Raw genomic sequence first — 25,933 nt, 5'->3', positions numbered from 1 at the left:
AGTGTGCTGGTGGAGGCCGGAGTCCCTTCATTGCACATCCAATGTGCACAACTGCTCACCAGTTATGTTGCACACATTCATAGTTCTCCTGAGCATCTGAATTACCATCTCCTTTTTCCACCCACGGCAGTTCATCCCCTGGATTGCCAGCTGAGGTCAGGGCTAATGATTGCGGGTCGCATGCGATCCCTTCTGTCTGAACTGGAGTCCTTCCCTTTACCACCTCCCATCTAGGTCCATCCAGATACACCTCCGTGGTTGTACACCTAGGCTGCAGATTTGTCTGGACCTTTCACATACCCCTAAGGACGCCGTTACTCCAGCCACTCTCTGCTGTCACTTCCTCTCGATTCTTGACGTGTTCCGGGGCTTTGAAGTGGTTTACACTGACTGCTCACTGGGTGATGGTCATGTTGGCTTCACCTACGACCACAGAGGCCTTTTTTAACAGCACTCTTTGCCCAATGGCTGCAGTGTATTCATTGCAGAGCTGGTGCCCATCTCTCGTGCACTTCAGTACATCCGTTCATACCCCGAGGAATCGTTTCTTCTGTGTACTGAATACTTGAGGAGCGTACAAGCTATTGAGCAGTGCTACCCTCGCCATCCTTTGTTAGCACCCATCCAGGAGTCCATCTATGCCCTGGATGGGTCCCGTTGTTCAGTGGTGTTTGTGTGGACTCCAGAACACGTCGTCATCTGATGCAACAAACTTGCCGACTGACTGGCCAAACAGGCTACGTGGAAACTGCTTCTGGAGATGGGCATCTCTGAACCTGACCTGTGTTCTGACTTACACTATAGGTTTTTCGGCTTTGGGAGACAGAGAATGGCATAACAGTACACACAACAAACTGCATGTCATTAAGGAGGATATGAATGTGTGGAAGTCTTCCATGCGGGCCTCTTGCAGAGAATCAGTTGTCCTCTGCCAGCTCTGCATTGGCTAAGCCTGGGCAACCCACTGTTACCTCCTGTGCCGTGAAGTCCCAGCTGAGTGTCGGTGTGGCGCCTGATAGACAGTGGCCCATATTCCGATGCACTGTCCCACTTTGATTGCCCAGCAACGAAATCTTGGGTTACCAGACTCGTTGTCGCTAATTTTATCTGGCAATGCCTCATCGGCTGATTTAGTTTTGCATTTTATTTGTGAGGGTGGGTTTTATCATTTGATCTAAGTTTTAGTGCATGTCCTTTGTCCCTCTGTGTCCTCCACCCTAGTGCTTCTAGGGTGGAGGTTTTAATGTGTTGCAGAGTGGCTGGCTTCTTTTTTATTGTCATGGTTACCCACCCATGCTAATCTGCTTTGTTGTTTTAATCTCATCATCCCGTTTCTTGCATTTCTGTGGTTTTTGTTTCCCATTTTGTCCATTTATATGTTTGTTGCCCTTCATCATTCTTGTGATTCTTCCTTCCATTCCGTTTTAAGTTGTCAGTCTCTTTTGTTTTATTCTCACACCTGTGGCATTGTTTTATTCAGAGCAGGGGATTGATGACCTCGTAGCTTGGTCACATTCCCCCCCCCCCCCCCCCCCCACTTTTAATCCAACCAACCAATCTTGAAAGCGTTTCTGGAACTAACTTTTCATTATGGTGTACAGCTCCTTCTGCGATTCTGTTTGTAGCAAAATGACACCCCTCATTATTGTCCTCAGCCTCAGGAATAAAAAAAAGTGCAAGGGGCCATGTCTGGTGAATAAGGTGGCTGAGCCAACATAATAGTTTTGTTTTTTGCCAAAAAAAAACACAAACAAGCTTTGAAGTGTGAGTGGGAGTATTATTGTGATAAAATTTCCATGAGTGGTTTTTCCACAATTCTGATTGTTTTCTTCAGATTCCTTCCCACAAATGGCACGTAACTTCTGGATAGTATTCCGTATTGTCTATACAACCATAAGGCTGTCACTCATGCTGCACTATCCCATTGTGATGAAAGAAAACAGTGATAAGAAACTTCACATGTGATCAAACCTGTCACTCTTTTTTTCCTCCTGTTCAGGCACTTTCCATTGAGATGATTGGGCCTTGGCTTAAACGTCATATTCATGTACTCATGTTTTGTTACCTGTATAGCCTTATTTAGAAATTCTGAATCATTGTCGACTACATTCAGCAATTTCTGTGCTATATCTGCACACAGGCATTTTTGGTTGAAATTCCACAATTTTGGAACCAACCTTGCTGCTTCATGTTTCATATCCAAAATATCTGAAAAAACTGAACCAATGCTGGTATCATCAGCAACCTCTGATGGTGATTTTCCAGAACCATTTTCCTTACATCTTCCACACTGTCGTATGTTCTATTGCATCCAGGGCAATTGTCATCTTCAGTGTCTTCTCGACCCTCTTTGAAACATTTATACCACTTACAAACTGTTGTCTTAGAGTAAATTTGCTGAGCACTCTGAAACATGTATAACCTTTTCAGCTGTGAACGATAAACTAAATATTCAAAACAGCTGAACTGCAAACATGCATCATGAACATGTGTATGAGCAAGATTAAAATAATTTAAAAATAGATGTATAAAAATTGCAAAATTAAATTCCTGATACCTTTTGGCCAGACCTTGTATGAGTTCACTGAATGTAACATTTGAGCGTGATAACAAAACATGACTGACATCTTTCCGCAGTTACAGAAATCGCATCACATAAGTTTTACCTTGTGTGAGGGTTGTTGTGGTACTGTTTTTTGTCCTACTTTTTGGAACAGATGCAGTACTTTGCAGTGTGTGGATGCGAAGTTGTACTGCAATGAATGAACTGTCCAGACACTATCACACACGCCTTAAGACCCAATGTAAAATTTTAACTGTTCAGTGGAATTGCTATTTCAAAAATAACCCTGACTCTAACATGGAATCCTACTGAATGTCTATTTTTTCTAAATCAAATAATAATAATAATAATAATAATAATAATAATAATAATAATAATAATAATAATAATAATAATAATAATAATAATAATAATAATTCCCCTGGAGGCCCGGGAAAAGAATAGGCCTCTGGTATGTTCTGCCAGTCGTAAAAGGCGACGAAAAGAACAAACCACTAAGAGGGCTAACCCCCCTTTTAGTGTGATTAGTTGGTTCAGAACAGAACTAAAGAAGCCTCAGACAAGCGCCGTCATGGTCGGGGACGACGCTTGAACCCTATGCCTGCCCACAATGGTAACGACACTGCTAGATACACGGAAAATGATTTAAATCCAAGTAGAAGTGTTTTGCAGTATATGCTTCCTGCAACCACCCTAGAAGGAAAACAAAGACAGAGGATGAGATGGTCAGATGAAATTAACCAACACCTCATGTTCTGTTATTACCAAGCAACAAACTTAGGGACCAACACAATTGGATACAGATCACAAGTATACACAAAATTTATTTCCAGGTACCCAGAATTAAAATTTTTAACAGAACAACGATTAGCTGATCAGATCTGTGTAATAATCAAAAATAACAGGATACCTCAGTCAGAATTAGAAAACATCAAACACCAAGTACAACAAATACTGGAACAAAATAATGTGCAATCAGAAGAAGAAGAAAATACAGTAATGGACTCCAACATCCCAGACCAAACAAACAAAGAACACCACGCATCAATTAAACAATCAGAGGAAAACGAAATCTTAAGACAGCCACCAGAACAAGCACAAATAGAGCACGAAGTGACACACATGTTAGATATAGAAGAAAAATTTCAGCTGACATATATAGAATACAAAGACACAAATACAGACATTAGACCATTCTTGCATAGACCACCAAATAACCCACAAGTCCAAACAACAACAATAACAATCAACACAATCATACACAACAAAATAAATGAAAATACAACTATGGAAGAATTACAACCACTGGTTTATATAGGAGCACTCACTACACTAAATATACACACTAGGCAGAGATCAGAACAAACCAACACACAGAAGAAACCCACAAAACCAGCATGGCAACACAGGCTACAGATCAGAATAGAAAAACTGAGAAAAGACATCGGACAGCTAACACAATTTATAAGAAATGAAATATCAGACAAAAAACGAAAAAGGTTGGGTAAAATCTCACAACAAGAAGCGATAGAGCAATTAGACAAAAAGAAACAGAAATTACAAGCATTGGCCAAATGACTTAGAAGATACAAAAAAATGTGAAAATAGAAGGAAACAAAACCAAATATTCAACACAAACCAAAAGAAATTTTACCAGACATTAGATAACACACACATTAAAATAGACAACCCACCAAACATAACAGACATGGAACACTTCTGGAGCAACATATGGTCAAACCCGATACAACATAACAGGCATGCATGGTTGATACAAGCAGCAACAGACACATACAAGATGATACCACAAATGCCTGAAGTGATAATTTTGCAACATGAAGTTACCCAATCAATTAATTCTACGCACAATTGGAAAGCCCCTGGAAAAGATAAAATAGCAAATTTCTGGCTAAAGAAGTTCACCTCAACACATTCACATCTAACTAAATTATTTAACAGTTACATTGCAGACCCATACACATTCCCTGATACACATGGAATAACTTATCTGAAACCTAAAGATCGAGAAGACACAGCAAACCCAGCAAAATATCGCCCCATAACATGCTTACCAAAATATACAAACTATTAACTTCAGTCATTACACAGAAATTAATGACACATACAACACAGAACAAAATTATAAGTGAAGAACAAAAAGGCTGTTGCAAAGGAGCAGGAGGATGTAAAGAGCAACTGATAATAGATGCAGAGGTGACATATCAAGCTAAAACTAAACAAAGGTTGCTACACTACGCATACATTGATTACCAAAAAGCTTTTGATAGTGTACCCTACTCGTGGTTACTACAAATATTGGAAATATACAAAGTAGGTCCTAAATTGATACAGTTACTAAACATAGTAATGAAAAATTGGAAAACCACACTTAATATCCAAACAAATTCAAATAATATCACATCACAGCCAATACAGATTAAGTGTGGAATATACCAAGGAGACTCATTAAGTCCTTTCTGGTTCTGCCTTGCTCTGAATCCACTATCCAACATGCTAAATAATATAAATTATGGATACAATATTACTGGAACATACCAACACAAAATCACACATTTGCTATAGATGGATGATCTAAAACTACTGGCAGCATATTTAAATATGTCTGCTTGTGTCTGTATGTGTGAATGGATATGTGTGTGTGTGTGCGAGTGTATACCTGTCCTTTTTTCCCCCTAAGGTAAGTCTTTCCGCTCCCGGGATTGGAATGACTCCTTACCCTCACCCTTAAAACCCACTTCCTTCCGTCTTTCCCTCTCCTTCCCTCTTTCCTGATGAGGCAACAGTTTGTTGCGAAAGCTTGAATTTTGTGTGTGTGTTTGTGTTTGTTTGTGTGTCTATCGACCTGCCAGCGCTTTCGTTCGGTAAGTCACCTCATCTTTGTTTTTATATATAATTTTTCCCACGTGGAATGTTTCCCTCTATTATATTAATAATATACTTCGTATGACATACAATTAAAATCAAATTTGTGTTTTATTATATTAAAAGCAATGACATAGCAAAAGTCTCAGTGTCATGACTGTTGGAAAAAGTGATTGTAATAAAAGTATAAGGGAGAGCACACTTAGTCACTAACACGAATGCAAGCCATCAAATGTTCGTTACTCCAGTGGTTGACTGAATAATAAATGAAAAAGATACCATCACTGAAACAGGTATTAAGGTTACTGTGGCAACTGTACCTCCCCTTTGCAAACATCAACACCCACCTATCAACAGTGCTGATGCAGACTCTCACCAGTCTGCTGTGGTGATAGTTTAACCATGTTTGATCGCATGTAAAGAACCAGAATCTTGCTTGTTAGGTCTTGGGCACTATGAAGTCCTATCCACCATCTGAACTTGAGAGTCCCTGATGTATTACATGAGCTACCTTTCACCTTTCACATCCAAACCGTGCGTCCTTCTCCATGTGTCCTTGCTCCTGACTTTGCCGTTTTCACCATTCCAGCCACAACTGACACTTGGGAAAATGTTAGTGTTTTCTGCCAATAGAGGGAAAACTGCCATGTTTAATAAATTCTCACCACAGAATGTCTCCAGACACAGGCCAGCCAGACCAAATATTCCTCACCAGTTTGCTCCAGAAATTCCTGTTGGATGTCAGTAGATGGTGGGTGAATCAGAGCATTATTTACACATTTCTGAATTACTGGAAGCCTGAAGAACATGATGGGAACTCAGCAAAACTTCTCCTCTCACCATGTGGGCCCAGATATTTCAAGATGTGGGATTTTTAACCATAAATTATTAGGTGGCTGCCAGCACTTAAGACTATCACCCTCAGCCTTCTACAGAGCCGAACCACAGTGAGTACCGCGAACCTCGTCTTAGCTCAATTGACAGAGGAGTTTGATGATGCCTCTCAGGTAGCTCCTTTGCATGCATAAGCTGGAACTAAGCCATTGAATGCCATATGGTTTCCCTTATCACTTTCAGAGTTCCACGTGAACTAAGCAGTTCTTGTGCATTCATAGAACTAAAAGCCTTGGCTGACAACTACTACTGTTTTACAAAATACATTGCCCAGCATGAAATGACATCATGAGACTTTCAGCATGATGAAACTAAAGTGTCTTGCCCATTGCCATGACAAGGAGCAGGTTAGTTTAGCATATACAATAAATGGTAGGAGGCAGTGCAGACGTCTTGTAATCTTCCACAGTAAGGAAGGCTGTTTTTTTTTATTGAAGCAGTTGCCCATATCTTGGCAAAGAAACTGAACGAGGTTTTTAGTTATAGACTTTGATGAGCTCTTTGATTTGCTTTTCCTGTTCATTTGTGTACAGGTTAAATCTCTTATGTGTCACACATGCTTAAACATTGTCTTACAGAAAAGGGTAACAACTGTTAATACATCTGTGCCCACAAAGACCCCTAATGCAATGTTTTTATGCATGACAAATTTTTAATAATTTATTCATGTCTGTTTAAATTAACAGTATCTGCGCTAAATAATAAAGCAAATAAGTGTAGTGCTGGATGTTATCACAGAGGAGGACAAAGTGGTGTTACTTTCAACAAAAATTAATTTAAAAAAGATAAAAGTTGTAGATCAATGTCTGTTTATCAGTGGTTTGTTTTAGCAAGCTAACTCAATAAGACAGTGTAGTGGGAAGTAATTCAACACAAAAAATCTTGTTGATAGAACTTTTATTTGTTTTAATCTAAATTTCAGCCTCAGGTCCCTCAGGTAATAAACCTGCGGCTGACACATACACACTAGGTTCAGATTATCTGGGTGAATGTGGACCCATGGCTGCACAGATAACCTAAACAACATGGATAATCTGAAACACACATTTTTACCACAAATGACAGCATAAACAACATGGATAATCTGAAACACACATTTTTACCACAAATGACAGCATGTTGCACTTTCAAAACATGCTACATGTCATATTTGGACATTCACTGCTTTACTTGCACATTATTCGCCGAACACTGACACTGTATTTACAAAGTAACACAGATAACCAAAACAACATGGATAATCTGAAATACACATTTTTACCACAAATGAAAGCATGTTGCACTTTCAAAACATGCTACATGTCATATTTGGACATTCACTGCTTCACTTGCACATTATTCGCCTTGCACTGACACCTTATTTACAAAGTAACATTCAAAACACATTGTATTGGTTACCAGTTGCTTTTAGTTCACTTTTGGGCTATAATAGAGCCATTTTTCGTGTTTTGGTTCCTAATTAACTTTTCTCTGGTGCCAGCTCACATTTCCTAGAAAGTCAAAACATCAGTGTAGTGATACCAATTTTGTCCTGGATACTCTGACAACAGATCAGTGGATTCCATTACATCAGTGTGTATGATATGGGTTCGTCAGTGATTGACTGTGTGCTTATCCCAAAGTTGTGATAAGGTTTTACTAGAATTCTTCCTTTAGCAACTTATTAACACTTTCTGATTTGTTGTTAGTCATTAGAGCAATAGATTTATATTTTTGTCATCTTCCTATCACATATCAACTGATTGCAACTCCAGTACCAACAAGAAATGTAATATAAATTAATACTCTTTGCCAATGCTTCATTTTAGAAGCCACAGCAGGATTGAGTCCTGTCAGTGGACAGAAAAATGCAATCAACAGTTCACTCCACCCAGCGATGTTTAACAGTATGCTTTCTTATCAACACAGAGCAATAAATCTGAAGGTAACCATTTCAGAGGGAAACAAATCATTTCCTTTTACTATTGATGTTGAGTGAGTTGGCAGTTGGCTCACACATGCTACAGGAGTAGCATTCAAGTTTACCTGAAGATGAAATGGGAAACTTAAAAATATTTTAGAGATGTGTGGAAGGGAATTTGGGCTTGCATCATATTCTGGCTGTAAAATAAGAGTGACGCCCAAAATAGTGTATCCCAAGTGAAAATATTCAGTGTAATTGTAACATGTTGTAACATAGTAGTTCATGGTTTTCATTGTTCTCAAAAATTGCCAAATTATGCCCAAATAATCTGCAGATCAAACACTCCACACTCAGATAATCAGAAGCGTGCTGTAATTAAAACAAAAATATTACAAGACAGTCACTGTGCTTCATTAATGCAGAAAGGCAGTTGTGTGTAAGAACACATTTTATTTTCTTTGAAAGAATTTTAAGTTTGAAATCTTATGTATTGCCTATGCTACGAATCTCCTTATAGCAGTAGCATGGAAACTGTAGTGATATAAACATGTAAACTAGTAACAAAATGAGGCCAGCTGTTTTGTGTTGCATGTCTTTTCAACAATAATTATTCTACTGCTATTCTTATGTTTTGCAGGAGCCACATATTTAAGAGCTGCATGCAAATTAAATAAATAAACAAACAAATACCTAAGTAAATGAATGAATAAAAAGTAACAATACTCTAAATGTGTGCTTTAGGTACAAGCACCAGGGTACTTGCAAGAGGCATATTGTGCACATGCACAAGAACGAGATCAACTCCTCCATTTTAAAGCAGTCTGAGCCTGAAAGTGACCATGATAATGAGCTTCCTCTTGGTTTGTGTTTCGTTGCCTCTGTCGTCATCCCTAAAAGTTTTGGTGGAACTGCACATTCCTATCACTTCTCCCTGTTATCCTCTTCATTTCAGCATAACTGCTACCTCATAAGTCATCAACTTTTTGCCTCTGCAATTATTTCTCTCTGCCATACTTCAGCCACAGCTTTCAATGGCAGCCCATGTCCTAGTACTTCTCCACGATCTCTCTCTCTCTCTCTCTCTCTCTCTCTCTCTCTCTCTCTCTCTCTCTCTAATTGTATTCCTTGTTACACATATTTTCTCATTTAGTCACTGTAGGATGTTAATCCAAGCAGTAGGACAGTCTTGTTGCCCAACATTTTAGAGAAATGTAATCTTCCCATTTCCAACCTCTCCAATGTTCATATTTCATCCGTGAATGCAGTTGTTCTCCAAACATAGCTTTTCATTTTATGTCTCAGGTTTCCTTGGTGTGGAGGATTAATGGTGTGCTTCTGTGTGTTCAGCTCATTTATTGTTTCCATTTTATGCACAGTAGTAAGATGAACAACTCAGTCATCATCTTCAAGTGGCACTGCAAGTTCTGCTGTTACATGTAATCACTGGCTGAACTTAGACCACATTGAAACAATTGTCCTTGTTGTGCCACTGTTTATAGTGCAGTTTGACATTCTATGCCGATAGTTTTTTGTTCTTCAGAGGTGCATTCATTTCTGTGAAATTAATGTTTTCTCAGCATTTTCCAGCTGTTGTGAAAGTGATGGCTCATGAGATCATAATAAATTGAGTCCCAGACACGAAGCTTTGTTGAAATTGAAACTTTTGTCACTGATTATTTGGTGCTAAAGATTCAGGCCCATGGAGCATGAACAATTTCAGACTAAGAGAGCCTTTCTGTAAGACGTTTTTCCAATCTAAGTTTTATAAATTATAATTTTATAAATTTAACAGTTTAGATACACAAAAGCGATCATATAAATAATCATACAACAGCACATCTTATCATTTTCTCTTTGTCATTTTTTTAAAAGCAAATGTTTCGATAGGGCCACCTAATGACCAAAACCATTAACCAATTGTGTTACATCACAACTGTAAATGAAATGTAATGTAATCAGTTAAAACTTTCAAACAGTTGCAGTATCTTTTGCTATATGTTATACCTGCCCAAATTGTTGATTTTTGTGGCTTCTTGTTGATGTATTGCCTTTGGCTTCTGGTTTGGAATCTTCAACCAATATTTGTTTTATGATTGCACTGGAGGATGCACTTCTGACAAATCCAGCCAGTCGTGCTGGTGAAACATCAGGAAAATCATTAAACATCAGCCAAATATCCCAAGCCAGAAGCCAACAGGCAGTATGCCATTGTTTGGCCTGATATTGTGTGAATTTATTGTTGGCTCAGACCTAGAAGAGGGAGGGAGCCTTGTCTAAAGGACTATAAAATTTAGATGTCAAGTGAAATGAAATGAATTTTATTATGCAAGTACAAACTATTTAAAGAGAAGACTGTCAGAATTGAGGACTTAAGTTATTGCAGTGGCAGAACCAGCTTGTGATGATGATTCTGGTTACCTCAAAGAATCTTTCTAATAGGTAATCCCAGTGTTACATAATTGTTTTCTGTCATAGTGATTTGAAATATTTTACATAATTGTGAAGCATCAATAAAATCAGAAATTTTGGTAAAGCACTGAAAAGCAACAGCAGTGTTAAAATTCTCAACTTAAAACAATGGAAACACCAGGTAGGAATGTCAACAATGTAGGAAAGAACAGATAAATTGCTACTTACCGTAAAGATGACATGTTAAGCTGCAGACGGGCACAATTAAGATGCTGTCACATAAGCTTTTGGACACAGCCTTCCTCAGAAAAAGAGAACCACATGCCATTCATTCACACAAGCAAGCGCACCTCGTTCACACATAACCAACAATTTCAGCAGCTCAGGCCTGAATGCTCGAGCTGCTGGTGTTACCAGTCATGTGTGCATCACGTATGCTTGCATGTGTGAATGAATGGTATGTGTCTTTTTTTCTGATGAAGGCTGTGGCCAAAAGCATATATGTAATGTCGTTTAATTGTGCCTGCCTGCAACTTAACATGTCATCTTTATGGTAAGTTGTCAATTTATAATTTTTTGCAGTATTTCAAATACCAAATTGTTACAAATACATAATATGATATAGAATAACAAGAATTATACAATAAGGTATAAGTTATTTTGAATTTAAAAAAATTGCTTTTGGCAGTCATTGAAAGCCAAAATTTTCCAAATTGTTCATGCAACTGAGTATGTAACCATATTTAAATGTACTCTCTAAAGAAATATTTTCATTGTAAATTTCACTTAAGGGTACGAACTGCATTTCGACACATAAGCAAAGGAGTCTGCATTGCAGTATGTTGGTTTCATTCATATGTATGCCTGAAATAAGTTTCACATTGATTGTGAAAAATGGCATTTAGTGGACATATTTGTCTTTACATGTCACCACAGCATACATTCCAACAGTATATGCTGTAATGCACAGAATGTAACAGAAGTTGCATGCTACAAGTTCCTTTCATTTGCATTGTGTGGAAACTTTGGCAGGCTTGGAAGTTAATTTCCTGTATGTAGAATAACACCTTTAATGCTTCTATTGAGAACTTAGTGAACAAATGCTGTTCTTCTGGATTGTAATTACAATATAATCCCAATTTTTATTTCCCAGAAATAACACTTTCCTGCTGTTTACAACATTTTTTATCAATCCCATCAAATTTCCTATGGCCACAATGTTAATTTACATGCAATTTTGTGTCAACATATTTACAAATTTCCCATGATTCATACTTTATGAAAAAATGTTTGTGGAGAAAAAACTGATGTAAAATGATGGTGGCATGATCTTGGCCATCAAGTAGTGTTTAGAAACATTATGTGGTTGAGTTTTTTGGATGTTCTACACAGTATTTAAACCAGGAAATATGTAAAACTTGGAACAATTTGTGCCATATCTTTTGCCGCCGCCAAACTCTACTTTGCCTGGTGACTGATGGGAGTAAGTAGGTTTGTTTGAATAAAGATAGTATGACCGATGACAACCATTTACAAACTCTCTACAGCACATATGCAGTTTTGTGGTTGTTGTAATCATCGTCACATCTCTTTTGAACCATATTTAGTATGTTTTGTCTTTGGCCGCTTGTAGTGCTTGTTGATACCCTCATTCAGTTTGCATTGCTGGAATGTTTTTGGTTTGAACACAGTGTGAATTTCATATATTTTTATGTGGAGCAAAATGTGTTTCAAGAATTTACTCTCTTTGTTAAGTGCAATATGTACGGATGTATTTTTTGTGATGTTACACAAAAACAATGCAAGTGATGGTTTGCACATGTATGGTTTTCTACATAACTGAGGAGGCACAGTATGTGATAACCTCAAAAAGATGACTACAGTTAGAGATGCAGAACAATACATATACAAACACCACACAAAATACTTATGTAAATATTTGTACTTGTAGATTGAGGAAAAATTCTCAAAATGCACCGCACTAAGAATAAAAAAAATACACAAATGATGCAGTATTTCATTATTTAAACAATGAATAACAGTTGCAGATGTTCCAAAAACATCAATCATGGCTTATGAAATTGAGTCAAACATTTCTACTTTCCAGTTACAGTTCCCATTACATCAGTGGTTTTTATTAGATTATAAACCTACTAGATAATAAACAAGTCCTGGACAAATGTATTTTGTTGCCTATTATGTGCACATACATAAAGTGTGAAAAGCAAGGGAGTATCCTATACATAACCTTTGCAGCTTAAAATGTTGTTTCCCACATTTTACACTTTCCTGCATTTTACACCATTTTTTTCTTTTGAAGTCCCTTGAAAAGTGTAAAAGTTAAGTTTCACTGTATGTCAAAAAATAGGTTGTCAGCCCATTAATATCAATGCAGAAGGCTGTATTACCATCATGATTGTGATACAGAATTATTTTCATGTTCTTGTGGAGAAAATTTCTCTCTTGTACCCTCTAAGAAAGAAGCTCTCCTTTTCATTTTTTGGTAAATCTATTGTGCTCTGCAAATAAGATCACTAAATTCTGTCTGGCACACTATTTGAGGCTCTTGCATTGAAGTCAGAATCACTCCCATACGTCTCCCCTTCTGAATTTTCCACTTTAGAGATACATGTTGAATATTGTTGATTGCCCAGGAAAAGATAAGTTGACATAATTATGTGCTGCTCTCAAAGCTGTTTGCGTTTTTGCATGAACAGTGGTGTGATTAGTTTGAGATGTATGGTCAGAAACCTCTGTGAAAAAGAAATGTGGTCTTGAGACTCCCTTCAACCCTTTGGAACAGTGAATGACATAGCAATTTTTGAACCATTCAGCCATCCTCTGTGATCAGCAGCCCAAATTGCACAATATATAAGTGGTGGTCATATTCTCGTACTGTGTGACCAAAGTAAAGCCTGTAATTGTAAGCTCTTCTGACCAGTGCAGTTATTTGTTTTTGAGATTCGAGCACAAAATTTCCAGAAATATAAAAAAAAAATAGACTGACATAATTAGGGTAGAAGAAATGCTGGCATTAATAATTCCATGTATCATTTGTCCTTGACGATTCCTCAGTTGACTGCTCCATATTTTAAAATGGTAGATTTTTGCTTGTTGGTGTAATTGTGATACCTGAGAAGTTTCATAATTCCACAACACTACAATATCAGCAATGAAAGCATCTTAACACTAACATAAATAATTGGTATTAGCCATAATGCTATAGTAGACAATATATTAACTACAGTCAAAATGCTTTAAATTATGTTTCACAAAAACGTGGCTGATGGTAATGAACAGAATAGAAATTAATGAATAATTATTTGTATATTATCAACTTCAGTTTTATCAGAAAGGGAAAGGTCACTGTTCCTCATTAGGATTTGTCTGCTTCTATACACAGAGCTTATGCCTTCTATTGTAGGGTCTTCAGCCTCAAAGAACCCCAATAGATCCAACAGCCAGCCAGAGATGTCAGAGGCAGGAGTGGCTGGTGCTTGCAGCAGCTCATCAGAGTCCCGCACAACCACCGTGGCCTCTGCGTTAGTCACTTCCACCAACTCCCCACATAGCCAGGTCTGCCCGCACTGCCAAAAAGTATTGGTGGGGAAGGATGCACTGGTGGTACACATCAAAGAGGAACATCCAGTCAGGTGAGACTGAGTCCTGTGTCTTTGTTTCAGGGCGTTGATTGTATAGTATGCTGTGAAGGTAGGATAGGATTCCAGGATCTCCTGAATGGAATGAGCAGCCTATTCAGCACAATACATGGACAGAGAGTAAACCAAGGAAAAGAAAGTATTGAGGGATAATAATAGAAATGAGATTAGTAACAACCTTGATATTAAAAGGGGGACCATAAAGTAAATGGACGCAGTGAGGAAATGAGCAGTCCAGCACACACCAAGGGGTCATTCATCACTAGTGGAGGACCCCCTGTGGGTCTGGGGATTAGAATAGGCCCAAGGAATTCCTGCCTGTCGTAAGAAGCAACTAAAAGGAGTCGCTCATGTTTCGGCCTGTATGTGATGGTCTCCTGTATGGTTTGACCTCCATTTTTCAAAATTTCCCAAAGAGTGAGCCAATTGGGGAAGGACACCTTACATGGTGCATCATGTCCATCGTGCCTTGAGATCTTCAGCCCATTTTCTTGTCGTTGCACTGCAGTCCAGCTCATTCTTCATTTCTTGGGCGAGGACACCTTCCTGGGTGCGATTTCCACCATGCAGTATGCAGTGTCACTTTTTGCACTGACCATGAACATGGACTTCTTTGCACCTGCCAGGTGGCCTTTGCTGCAGCTGGGTGGCCCAAGTAGGGAGGGCTCCTTGTCTGAGTCGGTGCCATCAGGGTGTATGATGCGCGATGAAGCTTACTACATCATTACTTGCTGGTGATCAAACACCAGCAGTCTCTAAGCATTCCAAGCCTCAGTACAACTCAAGAAAGATGACCCTAAACCATTCCCCTCCCTCGCCACTCCATGGGAGGAAGGCCATGCTAAGGATGGCAGCGAACCTTATTCATCCTCGTACCTCATATGTACAAGAACTGATGGGGCTCCTTTGTTTCAATGAAGCTACAGTTTTTTGTAGAGTATGTAACCTCCCCCTCACTTATTGACCTTAATGACAGTAAAAATTAAACTGCGTGCACCTAATGGAAATTTGGGAAAAACAGTCGTCACCGAAGTTAATCTGTTGGTTACATCTAAATGAAAGGAAAATTGCAAATGAAACTGGTGGAAATTAATTTTGAAAAGGGGTAAAGTTAATAAATAGAGTAAATTTGCAGTCATTGTGTTAACAATTAACTGGTGTTAATTAGATATTTGAGATTTGGGGAAAATTACAGTTGCTAGTCCTATGACCAACTACTATAATAACTGAAAAAGAAAGGTTATTGCACATATAATTAGCACTAAAAGCGTGGCAACTGAAGGTTGACACGTGTTGTGTTAAAACTGAATGTTTGTCAGAAGTAATAAATTTCGCTACACTCTGACTTAATTCAGCAAATGAATTAATAAAACCGGAAAATTGAAAGTTAATTTAGTGACTGAAATTAATAGTGAGCTTTGTTTCTGAAGCACTACGAAATTCAGTAAAATAACGTTAGTCTTGGGCTACCTCAACAATCATTTCAAAAGCCACTTGAATCTACGCAATTTAGAAATAAGAGATTTAACTTTGAATTTGAATTAAATGATTCTGAACAATTAACAGTAGTAAGATTTAGTATGTACCAAGCTGAGCTGCAGTCACAGGTAAGCTAAAATATGGTAACAAAACTCGCACTCTTAATTTGTGCTTGTGTAATCTAAATATTGTAGCCAGCTATGAATACTTTAACTGAACTTTGAAATTAAAGCAGTGAAATGGAATAATATTTCTTTAATGCTGGCATTTGAATTTCAACGACACTCGGGTTCATTCCGAGAAAGGAAGGGACCCTGCTTGGTAATGCAATTGGGACATTGAGCAACAAAGGTTCATGCTACCTTGCTGTAATTTGGCGAGGCAAATTGTACAGTTTGAAAAGCTGAGGTCTGCCATACAGTTCTAAAACTTTACGTGCTTCCAGTCTTCCTTGTTGGCTGATTGAAGGTTTGAAGCCGTCGATCGAGGAGGTGGCGACAGTCACTCATTGTCGGCCGTCGCTGTTGCAGAAGCTGGATGTTGGTGCGCCTTCTTCTCGACACGGTCACCAGGCGAAATGGGCTCTTGATGTGCGCCAGCTAATGCTTCCCGTCCGCGACACCGTGTCAGAAACTATCATCGCAAGTCGAGCGCAATTACATGTTGCCAAACCCCGAAAGCGCGGCAACTCGCGGGAGCGTCACACAACACACCTGCTCCACTGCCCTACTCCTGCCAGACTCCGCCTCTGCCCGTACTCCATGCAGCAGAGTTCACACTACCAAAGATCCTAAACACTTTCATTCTCCACACGACCTGTCGATGTAATCATTCGATAGCATAGTTTTCCCTAGGCAAGACCCAGTGTAAAAATTACAAGTAGTATTTACAAAACAAACCAATTATACATTGACATAATGCACAGAGGTATGTGCGGATGGATATATGTGTGTGTGCGAGTGTATACCTGTCCTTTTTTCCCCCTAAGGTGAGTCTTTACGCTCCCGGGATTGGAATGACTCCTTACCCTCTCCCTTAAAACCCACATCCTCTTGTCTTTCCCTCTCCTTCCCTCTTTCCTGATGAAGCAACCGTTTGTTGCGAAAGCTTGAATTTTGTGTGTATGTTTGTGTTTGTTCATGTGTCTATCGACCTGCCAGCACTTTTGTTTGGTAAGTCACATCATCTTTGTTTTTAGATATATTTTTCCCACGTGGAATGTTTCCCTCTATTTTTTTATATATATATATATATATATATATATATATATATATATATATATATATATAGTAAAACAATTACAATATATAAAGACACAGAAATGTCATATCTTCAGGTAACAAAACAAGAAAAAAGTTATAGTACAATAGATGGAAATAGGAGGATATGCATTTCTGTCGTTACAAATATTTAGAGGACAAGTTTGTGGAGGTGGAGGGCATGTCCAAAATGCGATCTGGGTCAGTCTTGATAAAAACGGCATCCTCTGCCGAGATACGGACTTCACTTGCTTGTAACAAGTCGGGGAATGTTTCTGTTACTGTCACACCACATAAGAGCTTAAATATGGTCCAGGGTATGATATTCCACAGGGACCTTCTTTTGCAGTCTGACGATGAGCTGCGCACTAATTTAGAGCAGCAAGTTGTTCATTTCGTGTGGCGCATCCATCAGGGTCCGAGGGATAATCAGGTTGTCACCAGCACCTTCATCTTGGCCTTCCAGGGTGACGCCTTACCCGAGAAGGTCAAGGTGATGGTCTACTGCTGTGATGTCAAGCTATATATGCCTCCCTCGATGCGGTGCTTTAAGTGGTGGAAGTTCAGCCATATGTCTTCCCTCTGTACTTCCAGCGTCACATGCCGAGATTGTGGATGTCCATCTACGATGCTCTAGGTCTTTTTCCCACTAATCAGTTGCTTAGCCCTCCTCTGAAAAATTTGGTTTGCTCCTCTAGCAAGGTGGTTTCTGTTGTTTTCCTTCATCTCAAGGTGGGAATTTTTTAAAATACTGTGTGTGATAAAATGGTTCCTGGTGGCAAAACTGCAAAAATTCTTGATGGGTTTCTTGATGAAACTGAAGTTAATCAGTAATCTACTTGCATTAATATTTTCTTCAGGGTAACGTTTGACAGTGATAAATGATAATGTTTATTCAATGAATTTTCAATCAGCAACAAGTTTGCCCTGATATAAAACTTCCTGGTAGATGAAAACAGTGTTCTGTACTGAGACTCAAACCTGGGACCTTCGCTTAAGCGGTTAAATGCTCTTCCAACTTATGGGACTAGCATTCAAGGAAGGTTTAGTTACAGAGCTCTGTCTTAAGAGGATACTAAGTTCACAATAATTTCAGGACACACAAAAGTTTCAGTATCATCTTCACACATTATTGTGTTGCATCTTCGTTGGTGCCTTTTGTCATGCCAAATTTTGAGGCTCTCCTTTGAAGTCTGTGGTGTTAGTAGTTCCATGCAGCACTTGCTGTGATGTAGGTACGTCTGCTGATGAACTCCCAACTGCTACTTACCATCCAAATAGTACCTCAAATAAATAATGAAATTAATTGAAGACATAAAGTTTGTAAATGAGTTTGCAATCATATTGTGGCATTTCATTTTAAAGGTCCGTCTTGATTGCACAAATTTTACAATCCACTATTACTGGTTTGTTATTTTCATCTTCATATCATAAAATATTTTGACTTACTGTGTACCTACATGTATAGATTTTGACATTGACATTGGTACCTACACCAGAATCCAGAGTGCTGTCTGCCATACTTCCACGTGGACACCCTCACACAGTTTTCAATTCTCTCCCCTTAAGTCGGTGGTGGTGTTTTTCAGTCTCCGTACTAAGTTTCACCCTGACCTTGTGCTCTACCTCAACACTCAACCACGGTCCCCTAGTCTTATTTATTAGGTCTTCTTTTGGACAAGCTTACTTTGTTGCCTCATATCTGTCATGTGAAGGTTGGATGTTTCCCTAAACTTAATGTCCTTTGCTTCATTTACCACACCTCTTGGGGCATGGATCTTTAAACCCTTTTTCACCTTTGTTGGGCATTAGCTCTGTCTCATCTGGACTATAGTTGTCAAGTTTATGGATCAACTGCCCCTTCCATGCTGCTTCTCTTGAACCTAGTTCACCATTGTGGTATCTGTTTAACCATCGGTGAATTTCTCACTAGCCCTGTCAATAGTCTTCTGGTTGACACTGGAACACCTCCCGTAATGGTTTGGTGGTCCCAGCTCCTGGTTTCCTATACCACCACTGTCTGTTCTTCTCCTTCTCACTCCACCTATTCTCTAATTATCGCCACTTCTGGCTGTCACCCACCTACTGCCTGCCCTCAGGTGGGTTTACTGGTTGGGCTGCACATAGTTTCTTTTCACTGTGATTTCCATCTCACCTACTTGTCCTTTTCTCCATGTTCTCTCCCAGCCAACCCCCCTGGTTACTTCCTTTGCCTCGGATTCTGATGGACCTTTTCTGGGGTCTGAAAGCCTCCATCACTCCAGTGGTGTTCTGTTGTTTATTTTGAACACTTCGGGGTGCCATTATTTTCTACACTGATGGCTCTAAATCCACCAATCATGGGGGCATGCCTTCACTACTTCTTTTGGCAGGGAACACCATCTCTAGCCTGTCATATGTGGGGTGTTTACTGTGAAATTGATGTCCATCTGTGGTTCCCTCTGCTTTATTAAATGGTTCTTCCTAACCCACATGTTATGCATGGACTCAATGAGAGATCTTCAGGCAATCACTCAGTGTTTTTCCTTCCACCCCTTGGTCTCTGCTATCTATGGCCTTCTCACCAATCTTGGTGCTGCTCCATGGTCGGTTGATGTCCTTTTACCCAGCTCAGTAAGTGTCCCAGTTAATGAACTTTGCTGATAATCTGGCTGGGTGTGGGGGGGGGGGAGGAGGAGGAGGAGGAGGGGGGCAGCTGCCTACCCCCTGTTCTCGATGCCTACTCAGACAGTGGATTTGCAGCTTTACACCATATCCCTTTCTGCTCAATCGTGGGTCGAACCTTGACAGGCTACCCCACTGTCTGATAAACTTCATCCAATCAAGGGACTCCCATCGTGTGGCGTTCTTCCCTCCTCCTCTCCTGGCTGGAATCTATCATCCATCTTTGTATTGGCCATACTAGGTTGACCCATGGCTTTAATCTACAATGGGTAGTGTATATATGTAGTATCAGTGCCCTGCTCACGGTGATTGATATTTTGCTGGACTGCCCCCGCCTTTTGACCCTTTGTACTAAAAGTGCCCTCCCACCCTCCTTGTCCTGAGTGTTAGCAGACAACTCTCACATGATTAAATATGTCCAGTTTTCTTCATGAAAATGGTTTGTCCTCCCAGGTTTAAGTGCTTGAATTTCCCTCTGGCATTGGAGCCCCTCATTTGCAGTTACTACTGGCATTGCTTATGGAGGCCTTGGCCTTGCCCCAACACAGGCCAGGTTCTCCCCTCTATTTCCCTATGTATTGTCTGGTCTTTTGTGCAGTCTTGTTCCTCCTTTTCTTGTGTCTTCTTCTCTGGTGTTGTTTCCATTGTCACAACTGGCATGGTGAAGAGATCAGTACAGGTCAGTGGCAGTGTTGGTGCTCAAGCATGAAGAGTGTTTCTGGGGCACCCCTGCTCTCTTTTTCCCCTCACCTCCTTTTATTCTTTCCTCTTCCTGGAGCCCAGATGTTCCTTTTTACCTCTGTTTCCCTGTTTTCCCTTCTTCTTGATTGGACTGGACTGTGCTGTTTGTGTTGTTCCTCCCTTGGTTTCTGCAACCTTAGGTCATTGGACTGATGACCTCAGTTTGGTCCCCTCACCAACCAATCAACCAACCAACCAACCAGCCAACCAACCAACCAACCTGTATCACATCATTTTATGACCTGAAGATGGTAGTAGCAGAAACTGGCAATAGTGGATTGTAAAATTTGTGAGATAAAGTGGAACTTTACAAGTAGATAATGAAATAAAAACAAATATTTGACTAATGCAGAACTAAACCTTTACAATAAGATTTATTACAGACAAGTTTGCTCATTTCGTCAAGACAAGGGCATAGAAAACTTTATACCCTTAATACTTACAGGAAGAAATTCCGAATTGAATTAATCTAAATTCTGTACTCACAATATACTGCCTCATATAAATTAGTAACCACGTTCCTTTTTTCTAAGTAAGATAATTCAAATATGGAAGATGGTAAGAAACATTTTACACACACACACACACACACACACACACACACACACACACACACATGCACACGCACACACACTCAAAACCTACATTTCCTTTTAATTAATTAATTTTTCTTCTACTCAAAACATTCATACCATTTTTTGTTTCATATTAGGGCTGCTGGTATATGGTTTGCATTAACCAAATATGAGGTCGGTTCAAAAATTTTCAGAACATTTGTAGTTTCATGCCAATGGTATGTTGGAGTGAAATGTGCTTGCCATCCTGCACACACCTGTGTTCAATGTGTAATGGTTGAAGTTTCATTGTTGTATGTTTGTTATTTATTGTTCAGTGCTGTATTGAGTAGAATGTTGTGTCACATAGTTCACAAATTTCAAGATGGCAGGGTTAGAGGAGCAATGCATCTGCCTTAAATTTTGTGTGAAACTCAAGAAATCATATACAGAGACACACCAAATGATGCAAGAAACTTATGGTGATGTTTGCTTAAGAAATACTTGGTGTTATGAATGGTTCACATGGTTTAAAAATGGCCAGACAGAAGTTAAAACTGACCCTCATTCAGGATGCCCTTCGCAGTCTACCAATGACACTCATGGCAGGAATGTCAATGAAATTGTGCGTGGCAGTCAAAGACTGACTGTCAAAAAGATTGCAGAAGAATGTAACATTTCAGTTGGATTGTGTCATAAAATCCTGAGTGACATCTTGGAATGCATTGTTTTGCACCAATTTCATCTCGTGGCTCATGTGTTGAGACCAGGAGGACCTACACCTCTCAATCTGTAAAGAGCTTTCAGATCACGCAAGTGAGAATGAGATGTTACTCAAGAGCCATAATTGTTGATGAGATGTGGATCTACAGTTATGATGTTAAGACCAATGTTCAGTCTTCACAGTGGGTCAGGAAAGAATCTGAGAGACCAAAAACAGCTTGTGAGGTCATGGCAGATGTCATGCTGCTAGTATTCTTTGAAAATTAGTTCACTGTGAATTCGTGCAACAGGGACAAAATGTTAATTGATGGTACTATCGGGATGTATTGCAATGCCTGCAAGAAAATGTGAGAAGGAAACTCTGTGAAATGTGCTGAGACAATTCATGGCTCTTGCATTGTGATAATGCACCTGCAAATTCATCACTGTTGGTTTGTGACTATTGCACAGAAAACAAAATTGCTGTGCTGCCTTATCCTCTGTACTCTCCAGGCCTGGCTCCAGTGGACTTTATTTCCAAAGTTGAAAAGATGAAGATTTGAAACAGTAGACAACATAAAAGAAAATTTGCAAACGACGCTTCGTGCAATCCAGCAAGTGGCACACACAAACTGCTTCCGGAAGTGGAAACTGTGTTCAGAGTGGTGTAAAAGTTGTGTAAAAGAGTATTTCAAAGGAGGCCATGCACAATAAGTAAAAGGTAAGCATAGAAAAATTTTGTGCCAAAGATTGGGAATTTTTTCAACAGACCTCATATAGGTTTTTTGTGTTATTATCCATTATATTGTTATTATTATTATTATTGTTGTTGTTGTTTTTGTTGTTGTTGTTATTGTTGTGATTGTTGTGATTGTCTTACTTTCAAAGTCAAAATGACTATATGAACTTTCATGGCATCAGTTTTATTAATGTTACATTATTTCTATACAATCACATATCCTTATGCTTTCTTCACAATTGCATTTTTTCATATGCTTTATGTCACTAGGTTCTGCTTCAAAGGCCTGTTACACTGGCTCCGTTGTAGTCATACATTTATAACAACATGATTCCCTCATGTTTCAGTGATTAAAAAAACCCATATCAGTTAGTATTACCAATATGAAGAAAACCATACAAACGTAAGCTGTATGTTTCCATTTAATAATAGAACAAGAGTTTTATAAGGCTTATAAAAATGGATTCATTTAGATGTAATTACTTAAAATGTCTGTTATTAGTTGTTCTGTAAATTTTCCCCCTTTAAATTAATAGTAGTGATAAATATGTAACATTTGTCACTTAACTTGTAGTATTTATGCCTTTTTATTAACAAAGTTTCTTTGTAATGTCTTCCAGGTAAATGTCTTTTGTAAGTCTCGTAAAACTAAGTTTCATAGATATCAACACTGAGTATGCATAACTTTCATTATCTTTAGTTCTATTTATTAATTAGTTACTGATAATCTCCAGTGGATACCCAATGGCCACTTCACTTCAGGAATACTTGCAATTTTACATAATGAAATTATGAAAATGAAATAATGTCTATGCCACAAGCTTAAGAATCTTCATTCTTTCATACTTCACCACTGCATGTGTTTTGTCTGTATTAGTATTGTTATTTTTACATTCCATAATTAGTACTCCTTTATATTCTGGCTACAGTTATTTGTATATCTTCCTAATTATCATACAAACTGATTTTAGCCTGCTGCTGGTTGAAAGAACACTAACACCACAAAGATATTTACTGTGTCTTACTGTTAAGATACTATCATAGAGTTATTCCTTTATATACACTGCACAGCACAACTGAAGGATTACTATTTCCAGACCCATAATTGTCTCCCATTGGAGTGCAGAAATTTGGCTCAGAGGTGTCCACAACCTACCTCTGTAATAGTGCAGAAGTGTGGCGTCCTGGGACATCACCCTCAGGCTCGATAATGCGCATGTCGAAACATGCGAAAAAAAGGCCAGAGCTCAGAAGTTCATGTGACGTGTAAGGTGGGTTAATGGTGTCACATCGGCATGAGATTTCTTCACAATTTTGTCCAATGCCATCATTGACCTGTCACATAATGGGAAGGTCATCACACCCCCTCTTACCCACATTTCATCCTTTCTTGTGACAGCTCTGTGATGATCAGAACCATGACGCCCAGCATTTAAATTGTAATTCTCTTATGGGTGGCCAAAGAAAACTTTTCAGACATACTGCCACTCAGAATAAATGAGAAAATGCCACATGGAGTGACATAGAAGTCATCAATGAAACCACACCTTTCCATACGGTTTTGGTTCCCACACATTTCACAGTTGAAAAAGACTGTTCACTGTGCAGTGAGTAACAGGATGACATTTGTGACAACGTGACATCCTGTGACATTTCAAGCCTTCACTAAGGGCGTTGTGGGGATGCAACCCCACTGAATGTGACAGTGCTTTTTGGAGTGCAGTGTGACTGGAACTTTTGCATTCATACTAGTGGGAACCACTAGGAATGATTGAAAACTATTTGACAAATTGTGAATGTGATCTGAAGCAGCAAAGGATGTATGTGCATTTTCAGCCCTCCTTTTTCATGCCGTCCTGTGGTGTGATGATGGGAGGCAGTGACATCCACACAAGTGTGAATAAAATGGTAAAAGATACCTGTACCCCCACCCCAATTCAGCAACACCAACAGTGACACCTGCCCACCATTCCTGAGAATTTTAAAAATGTGCTCTTACAAATACAACCTGCAAAGTAGGCCTAGGAACCTGCAGGCATCTGGAATCGAAGGATGAGAAAAAGGAGGGCTGAAAATGCATAAGCGTCCTTTGCTGTGGCAGATCACTGTCAAATTGTGTCATAAAGTTTTGAATGGTCCCTAGTGGTTTCGCCCCTTACACGGGAGCAAAAATTGTCACAATGCCCGTATAGAAATATTGAAATGTCTGGGTGGGTCAGTGGTAACAAAGGTTGTAAAGAACATAGTCATGTTGCTCATTGCACTGCAAACTGTCATTGGTGACTATGAAATGTGTAAAAAAAAAATCAATTCCCCACGGAAAGGGATGGTTTCATTGATACCCTTTGTGCTACTTCCTGAGGCCTCTTAAAGTCAGTTCTGAATGGCCATGTGTGTAGAATTTTTTCATGGGACATCCATTACAAAATTTCATGATGTCATTGTTAGGTATTGCACTTCTGACATCTCTTACGGAGGCATCATGGAAGGGATGAAGTGTGGGTTGAAGAGGGAGTGTGACGACCCTCCCATCATGTGACACATCCATCATGGCAATGGGCAAAATTTTGGTGAAATTTTGTGCTAGTGAGACATTATTAACCCACCTTCACATGAATTTCTGAGCTCTGGCCTTTTTTCCATCTCAGAGTGTCATCCTTTTGCACCATTCCACAGGAAGGCTGTAGGTACATGTGAGGGAAATTTCAAACTTCAGAAAGGAACCAGGAGAGAATTACAGGCTTTCAAGGAAGTGATCTTTTAATTCTGTTGTACTGTGTAGGTTTTGGTTTTGCTTCTATAATCCAGCAACGAAATCTAGCCACCCAGTATAGTCCTCCCTACCAGTAGTGTCATAGGTACCAACAACGTAGTTTACACCAGATATACTGGCAGTATTTACATACATTACAGTTGTTCAGTGTAACCGTAATTATTCTATTTTCATAAATATTACGTTCAACAAACAAAAGGAAATTTAGATTGGGTACAATGCAACAATAAATATTCAAGTGTCAAGCCACCAGAAAAGAACCTCCAAAAGGTGAAGTTGCTTAAGTCTGAAGTCAGTAGGATCGGTGACAGTGATGGAAAACCAGTACGCATGATGTCATAGCCATCTCCACTGCCACAGAGCACACAAGAATTGCCAACATAAATATCCCGCACTTCTTAGCAAATGTGATTCCACAGTGAGTTCACCAATCTAATCCTAGTAATGAGATGATTTTTCATGTTTGCTACCAACAAAAAAATTTGATAAAATCTTAAATTATCCAAACTTAGAGATAAGAACACTACTTCTTTTACACACTACCCTCTACTTCCAGTGATGCCTACTATTTGGACTCCAGTAATGGGCAACACTGGTCACTTCAACGTTTCTCTTTCATTTTCAATAAGGCTTGAGCAGTAATGCATGTCACACCTGAATTGACAAAAATGTAAGCCATTTCTCCAAGTACTTTTCCTATAACAATGGGTT

General features: G+C 39.1%; 1 protein-coding gene across 3 annotated transcripts in view; it reads left to right on the top strand.

Moving 5' to 3' along the window:
- The window catches only part of LOC124720054, a 190,167-nt gene that overhangs the window by 44,555 nt on the left and 119,679 nt on the right, over nt 1–25,933 (top strand). For 2 of the 3 annotated variants that reach the window (XM_047245318.1, XM_047245317.1), the window contains exon 3: nt 14,077–14,305. The exons of the other annotated variant lie outside the window; for it this stretch is intronic. In XM_047245318.1, the coding sequence (XP_047101274.1) occupies nt 14,124–14,305 (182 nt within the window). In that variant the 5' untranslated portion in view covers nt 14,077–14,123. The remainder of the gene's footprint in view (nt 1–14,076; nt 14,306–25,933) is intronic. 3 annotated transcript variants of the gene reach the window in all.

The sequence above is a fragment of the Schistocerca piceifrons genome, chromosome 11 (genome assembly GCF_021461385.2).
Source record: "Schistocerca piceifrons isolate TAMUIC-IGC-003096 chromosome 11, iqSchPice1.1, whole genome shotgun sequence".
Classification (NCBI taxonomy): Eukaryota; Metazoa; Arthropoda; class Insecta; order Orthoptera; family Acrididae; genus Schistocerca; species Schistocerca piceifrons.
Note: the sequence above shows the minus strand (reverse complement) of the source record. Positions and strands in the feature narration are given on the sequence as shown.